Source organism: Eschrichtius robustus, chromosome 20 (assembly GCF_028021215.1).
Source record: "Eschrichtius robustus isolate mEscRob2 chromosome 20, mEscRob2.pri, whole genome shotgun sequence".
NCBI classification, from domain to species: Eukaryota; Metazoa; Chordata; class Mammalia; order Artiodactyla; family Eschrichtiidae; genus Eschrichtius; species Eschrichtius robustus.
Window position 1 is genome coordinate 22,491,816 of NC_090843.1, and position 17,244 is coordinate 22,509,059.

General features: G+C 40.4%; 1 protein-coding gene across 2 annotated transcripts in view; it reads right to left on the reverse strand.

The window, feature by feature from the left end:
* The window catches only part of GPATCH8 (G-patch domain containing 8), a 112,095-nt gene extending 99,310 nt beyond the window's left edge, over positions 1-12,785 (reverse strand). The window contains exon 1 of one of the 2 annotated variants that reach the window (XM_068530351.1): positions 12,684-12,785. In XM_068530351.1, the coding sequence (XP_068386452.1) occupies positions 12,684-12,728 (45 nt within the window). In that variant the 5' untranslated portion in view covers positions 12,729-12,785. The remainder of the gene's footprint in view (positions 1-12,683) is intronic. The other variant, XM_068530353.1, reaches the window with a different exon arrangement.
* Between the last annotated feature and the right edge of the window lie 4,459 nt (positions 12,786-17,244).

A 17,244-nucleotide genomic window follows, 5' to 3' on the forward strand; every position in this document is an offset into this window, starting at 1 on the left:
AGAAGCATAAACCAAACATTGGGTCACCCTAGTGAAAATTCACAGATCCTATGTTAGAGCATTCTTAAAATTTGGTTTCAATGATGACTGCTTTGAACACTTATTCCATTGTCTAAATCAACTCTTCCTTTCTAAATATTACCTGCTTTCAGAATTGAAGTTAGCTTTTCATTTATGCTGATCAGAAATGTAAGTTCAAAAAGATCAGACACGCACACACCAAAAAATGTGTCAAAGATTTTTAAATGCACACACATGTATACATACACCTAGCTGACTTTCTTTCAACTGCTTCTCTCAAAAAAGTATCAACTTGTGGTAGGTCTAACTACAAATGAATAGAACCTGACTGACCTGCATGTCATTAAAGTACACGGTAGCTCTAGTTCCTTACAGGTCAAGGATTCTGCTTCCAAGCACAGGACAAATGTGGAAACTTCTCATTACAAATTTAGCTGTAGTGATCATTTAAATATAAATAGAGACAGGGGTTGCCCTAAATTTATCCATATAAATAATCTTGTTTTTTGCTAACCAGTGCTAATTTCGGAATCCACATAATCCCACAGCTGTACCTTTTCCAGTGATTAACTGTATGGTAATTAATAGGGAAAATTAGAGCTAAAGAAAAGTGTGGGACAATTCTTTAAGGATCACAACAAACAGCCCATAATTTCAAATAGCAAAACACAATATTTAAGACCCTAAAGAGGTGAGTCTCTTCCATCTTCCTATGACTATTAAAATTTAATACCATTTCTTAAAAAAAAAATAATGAAAAATATTACTCACAAAGTCGGCAGATCCAAAGTTCTGATCTGAATAGTCAAATCAATCATTAACACAAGGATTATACAGACTGAGATTTTAAATCCTGTCTGGCTTTTCCCATCTAGACTAGGTATGAGCCAAGTTTAAAAGTTTTATCTTTGGCAGTTTATTGTACCACTCATGCTAACCCTACCTTAGCACCTGGCTCTGGCTATTTAGCTGCATACTGTAGATGTTCCTGTCTCTCTCTGCTCCAAATCTCGCCAACCAAAATTTATCTTTTGTACTGTATTTACCATTATCCCCTTAGAGATTGTCTAATGTCTCCAAGTGTATATATTAATCATAGCCCTACATCACAACTCAAATAACATACTTGTTTATAATCTGGACTTACTAAATTCAAAACATATAATGATGCTGAGTCCACCTGCCATGGACCCAAAATAGTTTTGTTTAGCAGACAGAGCCGTACAGAACAGCTTCATATTTCATCTATGAACAAAAACAGTCCTCCTCTGTCAACAAATAAATATGAGAATTCATCTCTGTCTCCCTCTACCCTACTCATTCCAAATAAACTAATTCTAGTATTATCTTAATTCAGAAAGAAAATGTCTCAGGATGAAAAACCTATCCAAAAAGAAATGGACATTCTGGGACTTCTCAGGCAGTCCAGTGGTTAGGACTCCACGCTTTCACTGCTGAGGGCCCGGGTTCTATCACTGGTTGGGGAGCTAAGATCCCACAAGCCGCTTGGCCAGGAAAAAAAAAAAAAAGAAAAGAAAAGGACATTCTGGGGGATTCTTCATGTTATTTTATTAGTACATTTAAAATTTATTTCAATTTAGAAAATAGACAGAAACACCATTATGGTCAATTCCTCAAAAACCCCAGTTCTTCAATACTGTTTTCTTAATGATATAGTCTGATTTCCAATGACTTCCAGTATATTATTGTAAAGCCAAAGATCTCTGAAGTCAGAGACACCAGAAATCAAATCATTACTATCTGCTAGCTGTATAACCTGGGGCAGATTACCAAACCACTCTCTGGGCTTAGGCCTGTTTCCCCAGCTGTAAATTCCAGATGATTACACTACAGTATTACTGCATAGGTTTTGAGATTTAAAGAGTTACAAAATAATGAATTATTATTTTAAGGCACTGTTGAGGCCAGTCAGTAACCCAGAAGAATAAATTCACTTATTAAACTTAACTCTGTGTAATCTGGTAAGAAAGATAATTTGCTAAGCCATCTCAGTAAATATCTAAGAACTTGAAAACACATTACACTGAGTCAAGGGTATAAGCATATCACACACTCGTCTAAAAATACACGTACATCTGTTTGACATATCAAATTTTCTGGATAATTTGACTAGAACAAGAAAGGACTGGTTTCCAAAAACTCATAACACTGAAAAATTAGGAACTTTTTAAAACCCCATAGGAGGGCTTCCGTGGTGGCGCAGTGGTTGAGAGTCGGCCTGCCAATGCAGGCGACACGGGTTCGAGCCCTGGTCTGGGAGAATCCCATATGCCGCGGAGCAGCTGGGCCCGGGAGCCACAATTACTGAGCCTGCGCATCTGGAGCCTGTGCTCCGCAACGAGAGAGGCTGCGATAATGAGAGGCCCACACACCACGACGAAGAGTGGCCCCTACTTGCCGCAACTGGAGAGAGCCCTCGCACAGAAATGAAGACCCAACACAGCCATAAATAAATAAAATAAATAAATAAAGATACATGAAATTGCTAAAATTAAAAAAAAAAAAAAAGAATCCACCTGCCAATGCAGGGGACACGGGTTCAAGCCCTGGTCTGGGAAAATCCCACGTGGCTTGGAGCAACTAAGCTCATGCGCCACAACTACTGAGCCTGCGTGGCACAACTACTGAAGCCTGCGTGCAGCAACGAAGACCCAACGCAGCCAAAGACAGACAGATTAAATAGATAGAAAAAATAAATTAATTAATTAAAAAAAAAAAAAGTCCTCTGAGACCCATAGCAATGCTTATTATTTTTCACCACTGGCTGGTATGATAAATGTCTATCCATTTAGACGTTTGACAAAAATTCTGCACTAGTCCAAGGAAAAACAATGTGTATGTACAATGTGTCACACAAAAGGAAACTCACAACTAAAAGATTGCTGAAATTATATACAATATAAAATAAAGTGAGATTATAACTCTCCGTAAGACAACCTCCACACTTGAAATATCCTTCAACTGGCTTTAGGATGTCACAGAACTAATAGTTCAACCTATATAATCCACAGCACAGCAGGAAGTTGAGCCACCAAATCTGGACATTCTTCTTAGAGTCTACGAAGTCTTTCCTTCCTACATACACGTCTCTACTTAACCAATAATTCAAATACCTGAGCAACCTGTAGGTGCCAGACCCTGACTCAATACTAGAAAAATGAATAAAACAAGAAAGACTGCATTCAAGGAGTTCCACGTCCAGAGAGATGAGATAAATTATAAGTATTATAATAAGTATTACAAAGTATACCGTAGGAGAAATAAAACAACACAGTGCTTAAAGGCTGAGACTGGTCCAAACTACTTGAAACCTACTTCTTCGACTCACTAGCTGTGTGAAGTGGGTAAGTTTTTCTTTTGTAAAATGGGGATAAAAATAAAACCCACCTTACCGGGGATTACATGAGATAATAATGCATACCACAGTACCTAACAGAGAGCACTCTGTACTGTTAGCTACTACTACTACTAATAAAAGTGTTGTTACTGAAATACGACCAAAGTGCTGTGGGAGCACAGAAAATGAAGCAACTAACTCTGCCTAGGGAAGACGTCAGAGACAACAGCAAATTGAGTCTTGAAGAATGAGTAGTAAGGGGACTTCCCTGGTGGCGCGGTGGATAAGACTCCCTGCTCCCAATGCAGGGGGCCTGGGTTCAATCCCTGGTCAGGGAACTAGATCCCACACACATGCCCCAACTAAGGAGCCTGCCTGCCAAAACTAAGACCTGGTGCAACCAAATAAATAAACAGATATTTTTTAAAAAAGAATGAGTAGTAGGAATTCCAGACAGGTAAGAGCATATGCAAAAACAAAAAACAATGAAAGAGTCTAGCATGTCCAGATAATAACATAAACTACAAGATAGCAGGACAGGACAATGAGGGGGAGGAAAAGAAATACACCTGTTACAATGGCACCAGATGCTTAAGAAGAGTCTTAGAAACCAAGTTAGTGCGTTTGTATCTTATACTTGAAACAATCAGGAAAGACAGAAGAAGTCATATTTTAGGAGAAAACAGTGTTCAAAACTGAGTTTACTGTGTGGCCTCAATTTCTGTTTTCTCTTCTGTAAAATGAAGGATACCACCACCCGGTTTGGATGGTTACTTAGATTAGATAAATATCTCCAAAATGCCTTGGCACAAGGCCTGGCATGTAATACTACTCAAAAAATAGTAGCTGATAGTATCATCATTAGATTCCACAGCAGTCAACTTTTGATGCTATAATGGTCATGGATAAGTTTTTGGTACCCTAATTTGACAGCACCCAGTAGAAGTACCACTCTTCTCTGCCATCTACTCTTTTACTGGAACAAATTAACAAAATGGACTAATTTTTTAAAAATCTTCTTTTCTTATCCTTTTATGATGCTATGCTAACAAACAGGCACTCAATAAATGTTCGGGAAATGGAATGGAATTTCTGGTAGGCCTATAAACAGCAAAAAGGCAAGCAAGAAGTCATGAAGAACCAATTAAGCTTATAACGCTGAGATGGTTTTGGGAAAAAAAAAATTTAATAATAAGCATACCATCTATTTCCTACCAGTTAGTTAACTGGTAGAAAATGCTGCTATGTATTAAAGAGAAACAATGCTTTGCATAATGTAGACAATACCAACACTCATCTCCTCAGAAAGAGGCCAAACTATGTACCACAGCAGAAAGAATGCTACAAAAGAAATCAGAAGATTAAAGTTCAAAACTCAGCTCTGTACTAGGCAAATACTTAATTTATCCTCAGTTTCTTCATCTATGAAAGACTTACTACCTATACTACTTATCTTGCTGAGTTACTGGGAGAATTAGACAAGAATGTATACAAGGGCACTTATTAAACCATGACAGTATGCAACTACACAATATTACCATTCTAATATCTAGGTTAGATGATTTTACAACACCCTGGTGCCTCAGTTCCCTAACTTCCTTTCCTATAATGATCTTGACCTCCATTCTACCTTAGCCATTTCACTCTCCATTACTAATAACTTCAACCCTTCCATAATCTCTACTTCAAATACTGTGCTCTCCAACCACAACCTCCTGTCCTTCCAGCTCATTCCCTCTAGTACCTCCACTCCAACAATTCTTAAACCCCATCAGAACCTACAATCCATTGATCCAACTTTTTTCTCTACCCTCCACCCCAAAAGTCCTCACTTATCTCTCTGCCATGCTTAAAATCACATAGCCCATTATCATAATCACTCCCTTGTATACGCCCTCTACTCCCTTGCCCCCACTCACATTAATTTTGGTTAATGGAGACTGGTTATCACAGCTTTAACTGTATGTATAGCACATCTAACACAACTGTATGTAAATCAATCTTCCTATGTCTATTCCCCTGCTTAAACAACACCTTAAATAGCCAGTACATGCCTGCCTACAGCATTAAAATAAAACTTACTTTTGTATCCCTAGCTTTCACTTTTCCCCTATTCCCAATGTTTTATTCATTGTCCTAAAAAAACCAATTCTAAAAAAAAAAAAAACCCAATTCTGCTAGTTCCACTTCTATACTTTTACCCTATTTTCTCCACCTGAATGCCTCCCATTCTTTTCCTTTGCAAGGATGCAAACCCATCTTTCAAGACCCAGTTTAAATGCTAATTTCTTCATAAAAGCACACCTAATTATTCCACTTTAAGGGCTCTCTCTTTTCCTTAGGGTTTTGCATTTACTGACTATAATACTATTCATCTGATAATCATGCTAGTCTTGTGTGTAATAAACTTAATATTATTACTTTTGTTATCTCTCCAGCTAAAACAATAGCTCCTTGAAAAACACCACTTCTTAACCAACTCCCGCCACATAATCATACATGCTATTCTTAGTACAACCCCTATTCAAATATTGTTTTAACAATTTTAATTAGCTTATATTCTAAAAGATATTCTTGAAGTAAATAAACTCCTTTGCATCTCTTGTGCAGATGATACCCTAAAGTACTATTAAACCAATTAAATTTTCAACCACTTTTGCCCCTTCTTTTAAAATACTCCATAATTTTACTCATAGCAACAAGAGAAGTTATTGACACTACAGCATATAAACCACAAGCATCAGCTTTAGTTTCTTCTATAGTCAAGACCTAAAGTATCAAATTAATTTCTTGATTTTTTATCAGTACTGCCTATAAAAAGGGTGAAAAATTAAGCTGTTCTTCTCTCATCAACTCTGGAAAAATACTATTACATGAACCATGAGATACGAACACTGACTCTTCCAACAAGCATTATTTAAAATGTCAGATACAAAACATGATCGGACTTCCCTGGCAGCGCAGTGGTTAAGAATCCACCTGCCAATGCAGGGGATACGGGTTCAAGCCCTAGTCTGGGAAGATCCCACATGCCACGGAGCAACTAAGCCCGTGCACCACAACTGCTGAGCCTGCGCTCTAGAGACCACGAGCCACAACTACTGAGCCCAAGCGCCACAACTACTGAAGCCCACGCGCCTAGAGCCCGTGCTCCACAACAAGAGAAGCCACCACAATGAGAAGCCCGCGCACCGCAACGAAGAGTAGCCCCAGCTCGCCGCAACTAGAGAAAGCCCCTGTGCAGCAACAAAAACCCAACACAGCCAAAAATATATAAATAAATTTATTTATTTATTAAAAAAAAACAAAACACCATGATCAATGACTTTTCTCTATTACGACTTTAAACCTGGAGAGCTATTTTGTATTTCAGTTCTATAAAACACAGCGATAAATTGAAATTCCCTCTCGAAATCAATGTAATTGCCAAAGAGTGGCAAGGACGACAAAAAATAATTGGAACCTCATGAGATGAGAGTAAATGTAATATTACAAAGATAACTTTCTGGTTGCTTGACTGACACAAAACACAAGATTTATCTTACCCTAACATTGTCAGTAAAAAGAAGAATTAAGGCAAGAAACAGGAAACTCGTGGTTTTGGGTCCTAACTTTAATTTCTTACTCTCTATAGCACTTACTAAAACATTATGTGCTATTAACCTATGTACAATGCCAAACCAACTTTAGCTATACTTTTTTCCCCATACATTCCTAAATTAGTATAAAATACTAAGTGTATGTTAAATCCCAAAGATATCATTTTGTGTAAGAATGACAACACAGTATATTCAGCCTGGGCATATTTAATTTTTTGCACTGATTAATACAATATGCATTAAGCACATCTGGTTAGACTTCCAAGTTAAATGGACAATTCATTTTTTATAACTGGAAAATCATTACAACATCTTCTGGTATTCACTGCAATATCAAATCAATGCCTTCTTTCAGTATTTGTGGTGGTCATTTGTAATTCCTTTGGTAATTGCCATGAGTCAGCTTTCACTTAATACTAAATGGCAATGCTAATATGAAAAGAGAATGCCAGACATACAAGCAAAAGTACCAAGTTGTTTCAGGAAGGAATTTGAATAGAATTCAAGAACTGGATGTCTACCTCAAGCTGGAATCCATTTTCATTAATAAAATATTAGAAACTTATTAAATCACAAGAACAAAAATGAAACCTCTACATGGGTTTCAAACCCATAATTCAAGATTTCATGAACTTCTGCTACAACTTTTCCAAAAATGGTAATCTTGACCACATCAAGAAAACAGACTGTCCTTTATTCATTTTATCATGTACCCAAATAGATTGAATTTATATGGAAATTATCTCAGCAATGAAGCAGCACAATCAGGATAGCTAATTATATACGTTTTAAAAAAAATTTTAAGTCACAAACTTTAGTTCTGGTTATATAACTTAAAGACCTGAGAAAATGTGATAAAAGAATCCTTCGCAGTACTTTAATGAGAATTCTGTGACGCATACAGACTAAAAGGAAGGAATACAACAGGGACACCTATTTTTCTATAATTTTGACGGCACTCAGCCTAATGATATATTTGTCTAGATCTGTTTCTTCTTGGTCTTCCATGCCTACTTTGAAAACAAATAAATAAGGGTACCATCACATGGAGCCCTATGATCACACTTCTCGCCAACCCCATCCTCCCTTCAATGCAAATTGTAAGTGTCTCTATGATGTTATTCCTTAATATGTCCCACGTTTTTAAGTGCCTTTTGCCTTAAATATATACCCTCTACCCTTCAAATCACCACCAGGGAGCTTTCCTTTATTCTGACCTTTCTTTGGTCACTCTTGATCCCTTCAGAATGTACTAACCAATAACTTTGCATTTGCTAATAATAATCATGCCAATTCATCATCAGTATTTTGAAATTTGCACAGCCTTGGTTCCAATCCTTTCCACCTATCATAATGTATATGGGAAACGAAATAGTAATGATTTTGCATAAGTTTCAGTCTCCCAAGCAAAGCTGACAATGATTTTCATAGCTAGTGGCATCTTTCAGATGATAGGAAACACAGGAAACAGAGATTAGAACACTTGCCCATGTGTGATCTCTGGCATGCCTGCATTAGAATGCCAACTCTATTACACAGACCCACACAGAAAATATATTAATATATTTCTATGACCTAAATATTTTAAAACTGTAAACCTCCTGACTTAATGGTCTCAATTAAGAATTATCTGGGGGCTTCCCTGGTGGCGCAGGCTTCCCTGGTGGCGCAGTGGTTGAGAATCTGCCTGCCAATACAGGGGACACGGGTTCGAGCCCTGGTCTGGGAAGATCCCACATGCCGTGGAGCAACTGGGCCCGTGAGCCACAACTACTGAGCCTGCGCGCCTGGAGCCTGTGCTCCGCAACAAGAGAGGCCGCGATAGTGAGAGGCCCCGGCACCGCGATGAAGAGTGGCCCCTGCTCGCCGCAACTAGAGAAAGCCCTCGCACAGAAACTAAGACCCAACACAGCCAAAAATAAATAAATAAATTTATTTTAAAAAAATTAAAAAAAAAAGAATTATCTGAAGGTCACATCCTGGTATCATATATGAAACACAAAAAGGAATCCTACAAACATACTACATAAAAGTAACACATGACTTGCTTATTGCTGTGTACCATTATGATTACTATATAGGTTATAGGAAGTTCTTGGGTAATCTTTACATTTTTATTGTCACCTTTAAGATAGTTGTTTCTCTATCACTCACTGATCTATTATTGTAGCTCCTTTTCATTAGAAATCTAATGCAGAATACATTCAGAACAAGAAGAAATGAGAGGCTACTCTAAATCACCAGTCCTCTGCAGGTACACAAGCTGAAGAACATTTCCTCACTAACATTCAGCTGCATCATCATTAATAGCTGCGCAACCACTAAATGCTAAGCAGTGTGTACACCTCATAGCTGTACATCACTGTACAAATAATACTTTCTTTAGTGTACTTGTAGTTCAAAGTGTTGAACACATCTACATTGTAAATTATACTATGTTATTTTCCATTAGTTTGTGTAACATTTCAATCTGTGAACAAGTATGCCTTAATCTGGTAAACGTAGGCAGAAGTCATGTCTCATTCAGAAATTGAGGTCAGATTCTTAAAGTAGCTAAAACTCTTAAAACATTAAAAAAATAAATACATCAGCCTAAATCACAAAGACTTCCAAAGATAAAATACCACTTAAAAGGGGTACACAAAAGAATGTCTGAACTAAAACAAGTTAACAATATATCCTGTACAACAAGGTGTAACTTATCACTGTCAGGAGCCTCCCTAGAAGCCTTGGGAGACCAAGGAGAAACAGATCTGCACAAAACGCAACAGAGTAAAAACTGTAATTGTATCACCTCTCTAAAAGCTCATTTATTCTTTGTGACCTATAAGTTTATCCTACACATTTGATGACTCAATTACAGTTATATAAAATACATAATTGCCAGTAGAGATAATGGTCATGAGCACAGGTTCAAAAGTCAAAAAGCCAGAGTCTGAATCCAGGTTCTGCCATTTACCAGCTGCATATACTTGGCCAAGTTATTTAATTATCTGTGCCTGAGCTGCCTCATTTGAAAATGAGAGTAACAGTAACTACCTCCTAGAGTTATTGTGAAGATTATGAGATAACACACGTAAAGCTCATAGAATAGTACCTGTTTATTAAAATGAAGTTATCAAATGTTTTCAAACATATGTCCCTGATAATAATTACTCTTTATATTCATAAGTGCTTCAAGTGGCATACCAGTTAAGCTCCTCACTATATTATACAGGACACCTTTGAAACTTTAAGTGTTCACAAAATCTAATAGTGAAGCCACCTCTGACTCCATACTGAATTCAAGAGACGGTATTCAAACTCCCCAAAATTTGCACTTGATGGTAAATTGGCAAAGAGTGAAATTCTAAATTATCTTGCCAAATTAAAGGCAAAGAAAATGATAATCATCTAGAACTTACCAGAGAAGGTGCACAGAAAAATTTCCAGTGCTAGAAAAAGATATGTTTAAAGCAACAGGATCTATACACTGTGTCTGGAAACCTACTTTGGATCTGTTTTCAAGTGTACTTACTAGCTTCACCTCATTTATCACTTAAAGCCTTAAAAGAAGGCCACAGTTAATTTTGAATAACCTGACCTTGAACAATGTTTCAGATATACTATATGCAGGACCATCCTATTATGTCTTCTCTCCAATAACTAAATCAAATGACATCATTAATGAAAATCAATCTATATTTCCCCTTTATTAAAACATCCAGAAAACAGTACTTTTAAGTATTTTTAAATGAATGATTTTTTTTAATGTTAGCACAATAATTTACAGAAGTTTTATTATCCTGTAATTGTCTAAAAGTTCTTCATTACCAATGCCCTATTTATCCATAATGCTGGGACATCTGTATTTTAAATACCAATATTTACCTGGCTGACCCAATACAGCAGGAATTGGGTATTCCAATATAAAAGCAGTACATAAAATATATGTAGTATCTTCAAAGGACTACCAAGCAACCAAAAGCAGATCTTATACAAACGCAACTACAGCATCAGAAGAGAAAGTCATCATCTTACTTGAAAAAGTAGAGGCTTTCTCAGTTTTTTCAGGTGACGGCATTCATACTCTGCTCTCCAGTTTTCAAAATCTTTCAAGGCCCTGCAAATCCTGTTTGTTTGACTGCTGAAATCCTGTGGTTGACAAACATTTCCCCTCAAAACTTAATTGTCCATATTATTTATTTTCAATTTTATTAAGTGATCCCCAAATTCTCTCCTCTGAAAAGCACTTGAGGATTTTAGTTACCAACATGTCTCCTTAAAAAACTACCAATAAATCCCACACATCTTGCAGCCTACTCATGTTTTATGCTGCTCCCTAAAACAAACAAACAAAAAACCACCTTTCCCAGGGTTCAAATGGCTAATATGAACTGACTGCTTCCAACTTCCCAGGACCTGCATTATAGCCTTAAACACCTTGAGATCCTGTATTGTGCTGCAGCTATCAGCAGGCACATGATCACAAGGGTTTTCAACAGCCCCAGATCCTTCACTGCTGCAAAACTTCTCATAAGCATTCTAGGCACTAGATTGTTAAGTGTTGGCTTAACTGTTTTACCTGTTTATTTACCAACCCAAACATCTCGGGGAATTCAAAGCCTTCAAACTGCCTTCCGAAACCTATCCCGTGTATTCCCGTGTTACTTTGAGAAAGATCTGCAGCGGGATATTAATTTGAGTTCGGCATCCCCTGACCCAAACTGCTGTTGCCAGGATATGCGGTAGTAATGCAGTGGTTTCTTTGAGATTGAGGATGTATTTTACCCTAGAAATAGCCCATCTCTACTAAATCCCTTTTAGTACCCGAGATTGCTGCGGTAACAATGCTTAACTGGAAGGTATTCGAAACAGCCGAAAGACGTGTTGTTCTAATTTGGCCTTAATTTTTTCCTCAATAATGCTTGCCATGGCAAGGACATTTTTCCATACAACGTTTGCAACTGAAGAAAGAAAAATCAAGCTTTTGGTACTAGTCATCACCTGCTTGTAAAGTCCATTATCAGGACGCTTCTTACACATCTCTCGAGGTAGGATTTGGGGCTAAGCTTACATCAACCATCATCCTGTAACTTACTGTTTTCCAAGCCCATTTAATGGTCTAATGACAACAGCAACATTTACGCCCGGAGAAATCTCAATGTTTGACTAACCAAGAAGGCGTCTGATAACTAAAGCCCTCTTTCTCCGGGTGAGGACATGGAAAAATAGACAATGAAAGGGATTTATCTGTTACAATGAGGAAAGAGGGGGAAGGACTCCAAGAAGAGCCGTGCGAGCAAAATCCAGGGGTTCGGGAGCCCCGATCTCAGCAACACTCGCCCCAAGCCCTCCCACCCCAACCCAACCGCCGTGTCCCCTGGGAGACAGCCCAGCGCCCGCAACACGCTGGGCACACCCGAGGGCAGCACAACCCTCCTCCCACCCCCAGCAGCCAGGCTGGGGCTCCCAAACCCGCAGCCCGAACAGGCCGAGGCCGCAAACCCGATGGCCTGAGGTAAAGAGGTAAGAGGATACGGGGTGAGAGGAGATGCGGCCTCGCCTCAAACCGGGAGGCCCCTTGAGGAATCGGAGGAGGGAGAAAAGGGAGCCGGTTCGGAAGCCGGAGCAGAGCCCGGAGAGAAAGCGAGCTGGGAGCGGGGGATGAGGAGGTTCCGGCTCGGCCAGCGCCTTCCCCGGACCTCGGCGACGCCCGTGTTTACCTGAAAGTCTCGGTCCTCGTTGAAGCGGGAGAAGCGGTCCGCCATTTTGCCGCCTTCACTCCTCTCAGGACGACGCTCTCCGGTTCGCTCCTTCCCTCCCGCGACACCCGCCCCCTCGCTCCCCTCCAGTGTTCCCCGCCTCCTCCCACGCCCACCCGCGTACAGGCTAGGGAGGGAGGAAGCGAGATATGCGCGTCCCGACCGGAGCCCCGCCGGCGCAGGCGCCTTTCTACCCTGGAGGCGGAACCTTCCCTCACGTCCCCGCTTCGCGCGCGACCCAGAGAGACCCCGGCGGCCGCGCGTGCGCACTCGCGCCAGAGGGCTGCAAACGCTTCCGGAGAGAAAGGTCACGAGAGGGCGCTGCGCTTCTAGAGCCGGATGTTTTCCACCTGCTCCCTTCTCCCAGTAGGGTATCTCTTTTTGCCGTCTTGCTTGAGTGAAAACGCAGAAGCCCATCTGCTTTCTTTACCAAATAGCAGCATAATGTAGTGGCTGAAAGCGCGGAGTTTGGAGTCAGGCTTAGTTTCGAATCCCAGGTTCACCCTGAGGATTAAACGGCGAACGAGACAGGAAAGATCCCTTCTGTCATAGGGCTTACATTCCAGTGAGGATAATCAGATAAAATAATAACATAATTTAAAAAATGAACCAGTGCTACAAAAAACAAAACTGAGGGGCGGTGGTGAAAGGAACGACCTCTGAAGCGACCTTTGACCCAAGGAACAGCAAGGGGCCTGCAGCCTTTGGACAGAGAGAACCTTAGACCCAAAGGGCCAAAGACTGCTAATAATGTGGCATTTTCAAGCGATCATTTGCGAGAAGTATTTCCCAAGAGACCAAAGTTGATCCAAATCGACTACAGCTCTCTGGGCTTCAGTTTCCTTTTTAAAAATAAGGAAATTGGTAATGTATACTGCCCCGACCCTCACTGTCTTTGTGTGGGTTATGAATTAGACTTTTCCATCCTTTGACCTTCCTGAGCACCCCACCTAGCCCTACAGCTCCCTTAGCCAAAATACATAAAACACATAGGAGAGGTAGCAGGACTTCCCTGCTTTTGAAAAGAGTAGTTGACAGAAATCGCACGATGGAAAAAGTGCTCTTACCCTACCCTGAGACAGTCAATGGAATGTAATTTTTTGGAGAAAGTGTCTGTATCTTCTATTCCTTTGTTACCTTCTGCCTCACCTAACCCCCAGTCCAAGCGGAATACAGTTCTAAGCAGTGAATAGAGCTCGCTATTTAAGTAGAGGCAGAACACACAGAATTGAAACACTGTGAAGAGACTTGAGGGTAAAGGTGGCAGGTTGAATCCCATGAATACACATGACACATTCACCTCTACTCCCTCTCCCAACCCCACTGAAATGACAGTAAAAGGATGAGAAGGGCATAAGTTCACATGGACAAAAAGACCTGAAGAAAGGACAATAGCAGACAAGAGATGTCAACATCATTCGGAAGCTGGAGAGCATAGATAAATGGAAATGGCTTTAGTAGAATGGAGAAAGCAAAGTCCTGGAGTAGGGAAGCCAGGAAACAAGTTGATTGATGCTAAGGTGTAATAGAAAGGCTCAAGAATTGGAATCACCAGGTACCACTGAAGGTGAAGGTGTAAATGGTGCTAAAAACAAGAGGACTGGTTACAAGGCAGTTAAGGGAGCAGTTAGACTCTAAATCCCTTTCCCACCCAGGTAACGAACTGGAGGGTTCTCCTCTGAAAAGGCTAAACCAGAGAGACTTCATATCTGTGACAACTGAAGAGGGAGATATCATGCTGAAAATGGGAAGATTTGGTAAAAGGCAACATTCTGGTCAGAGAGTCAGGCTTCTCCCAGTGAGAGACTATAGGACCTATTGACTGAAAAAAAATGCACAACCTAAAAGTTGAGAGTTACGTTTTGTTTGGCAGACATTCTGAGGACTTCAAGCCCAGGAGATAGGACTCTCAGATCACTCTGAGGGACTGCTCTGAAGAGGCAAGGGGGGAGCCAGGATCTATAGGAATTTTTGCCACAAAGACCAGGTAGTCGGAACATCAAATATTACTATTAATTAAAGAAAACCAGATATCTCAATTTAAGGAATTTAGCACTTATCTATGTATGGGAAGATGCAAGAGTCTGGGCTCGCTGAAATCACTCCTTTCATATGCACCTCAGTTATCTGGGGCCAGTATCCTGTGTTTTCTCATCCTGAGATTCCTCAGCGTGCACTATTGGGATGGCTGCAGTGTGGGCATTCTTGTTTCCAACCAGAGTTCCCTCAGGGCTCACTGTCAGGGAGGCTGTAATGTTATGGGTTGACGGCTGCAACATCCTTTGTTTACTGACATGGCAGGTGATATTTTTCATTCACAGATCCCACTCTGGGAAATTGACTGGCTTAGTGGAAAAAACCCCGACACGTACCAAAAATGGGAGTGAGGGGTGGGTTCTCCTCAACATGAAGGTCTTCTTCCTGCCCAAATATCCCACAGAGAAGTCCATCATTCAGGTAGCCCCATCACACAGAACTTCCACTCAACTCTTATGTATGAATGGATAGCCAAGGATTACCAGACATTGAAGGAAAATTGTAACAGGAAAGACAGAGACAACCCCATCCAAAACCAAAACAAGACAAAACAACAGGAAAAGGGGATTCAGAGGAGTCAGAGATAATGGAGGTAGCAAAAGAAACCTGAAAAGAATTATAATCATTATCTACGGAGACATAAGATCACATCAGGGAACAAGGGTCCACATCAGGGAGCATAGGATGCCAAAAAAGAAAAAAGAATGTTCAGAAATTAAGAAATAAGTTAGAAGTCAAAATTTCTTAAGCAGAAATTAAAAATCCAATAGAAGAGTTAGAAAATAAACTTGTGGGAATTTCCCAGAAAACAGAATAAAAAGACACCCAGGTCCAAGCCACCTTCACTTTCTCCTTAATTATTGCAATAGCTACTAAATGTTCTGCTTCTACCCTGACCCCCTACACCAGCAGCCCCCAACCTTTTTGGCACCAGGGACCGGTTTCGTGGAAGACAATTTTTCCGTGGCCGGGGGCGGGGGGGCGGCGGATACGGTCCAGGCGGTAATGCGAGCGATGGGAAGCGATGGGAGCAGCAGATGAAGCTTTGCTGGCTCACCCGCCACTCACATCCTGCTGTGCGGCCCTGTTCCTAACAGGCCCCGGACCAATACCGGTATGCAGCCCCGGGGTTGGGGACCCCTGCCCTACACTGTTCAAGCTATGGTGATCCTGCTAAAAAACTCAATCAATTACATCAGTCCCCTGGTCCAACCCTCCAGTGGCTTTCACTGTCGTTCACAGTAAAATCCACCGACCCCCACTTCACCTCTCAGACCTCATTTTCCTCTCTGCCCTCTGCTTCCCTTCTCTCTGCAAAAACTGGCCTCCTGGCTAAGCCTTGATCCCATGGGCTTGCTCCTGCCTCAGCCTGCCCCATTTAGGGGCTAATGTATATACTATTCTGCCCCCATTTAGGGACTAATGTATATACTATTCTTTCTGCCTATTATTTTTTCCCAGATATCCACTGACATGGCTTGCCCCCTCATCTTTATTCAAATATTAGTTTCTCAGTAAGATCCCTGATCACCCTATTTACAGAGCCCTGTATTCTGAACTTCCTAGCCTCTTTCCCTAATTTTACTTTTCTCCATTGTGCTTATCACTTTCTAATATCTAATGTAAACTCCATGAGAGCAGGAATTTTTCTCAGTTTTGCTCCCTTCTATATCCCCAGCATCTAGAATAATGAATGGTACATAGTAGGCATTAAATAAAGATTTGTTGACTGGATGAGATGGAAAACAGGAAAGAACAGATGCGAAAGTGTGAGGATCAATCCAACATCTGAATAGGAGGATTTCTAGGAAGAACAGGGAAAAACATGGAAGGAAGAACATATTAAAGAAATAACATGTAAACACTTTCTGCTATTAATGGCCTGAGTTTCCAAATTGAGAGGGCTTAGCACAATGGATGAAAAATAACTTGCTGCCATGTACAGCATTGTGAAATTTCAGGACACATGAGACAAAGAGAAGCTCCTTAAGGTTTCCAAAGAAGAAAAATAGGTTGTATATGAAGGACCAAGAACTGGAATGATCTTGGTCTTCTGCAAAACACCAGAGGGGAGGAGACTGAGGAACAATGCCCTGAAGATTCTAAGAGAGGATGGTTTCCAACCCAGAAATCTATATCCAGTCAAATCATTAATCAACTATGAGGGAGAAAAATGACATTTTTGACCTGCAAGCTATCAAAAAAAATTATTTCCCATGTACTCCTTCTCTGGAAGCCACTAAAGATGTTCTACAGCAAAAAAAAAAAAAAAAAAAAGAGTAAAACAAGAAAGAGGGAGACCTGAAATCCAGAAAGCAGAGCTCTAACCTGAGAAAGACGCCAAGAGAGTTCCCAGCGTGACTGTGTAGAGACATTCCAGGATGACAACTGTGCAGCAGACCTAAAAACACCCAATACAGATGAGAACAGTAGGACACAGGAGGACAGAGGCCCCCAGGAATGTTGTTGGCAAAAAGAAATCTGA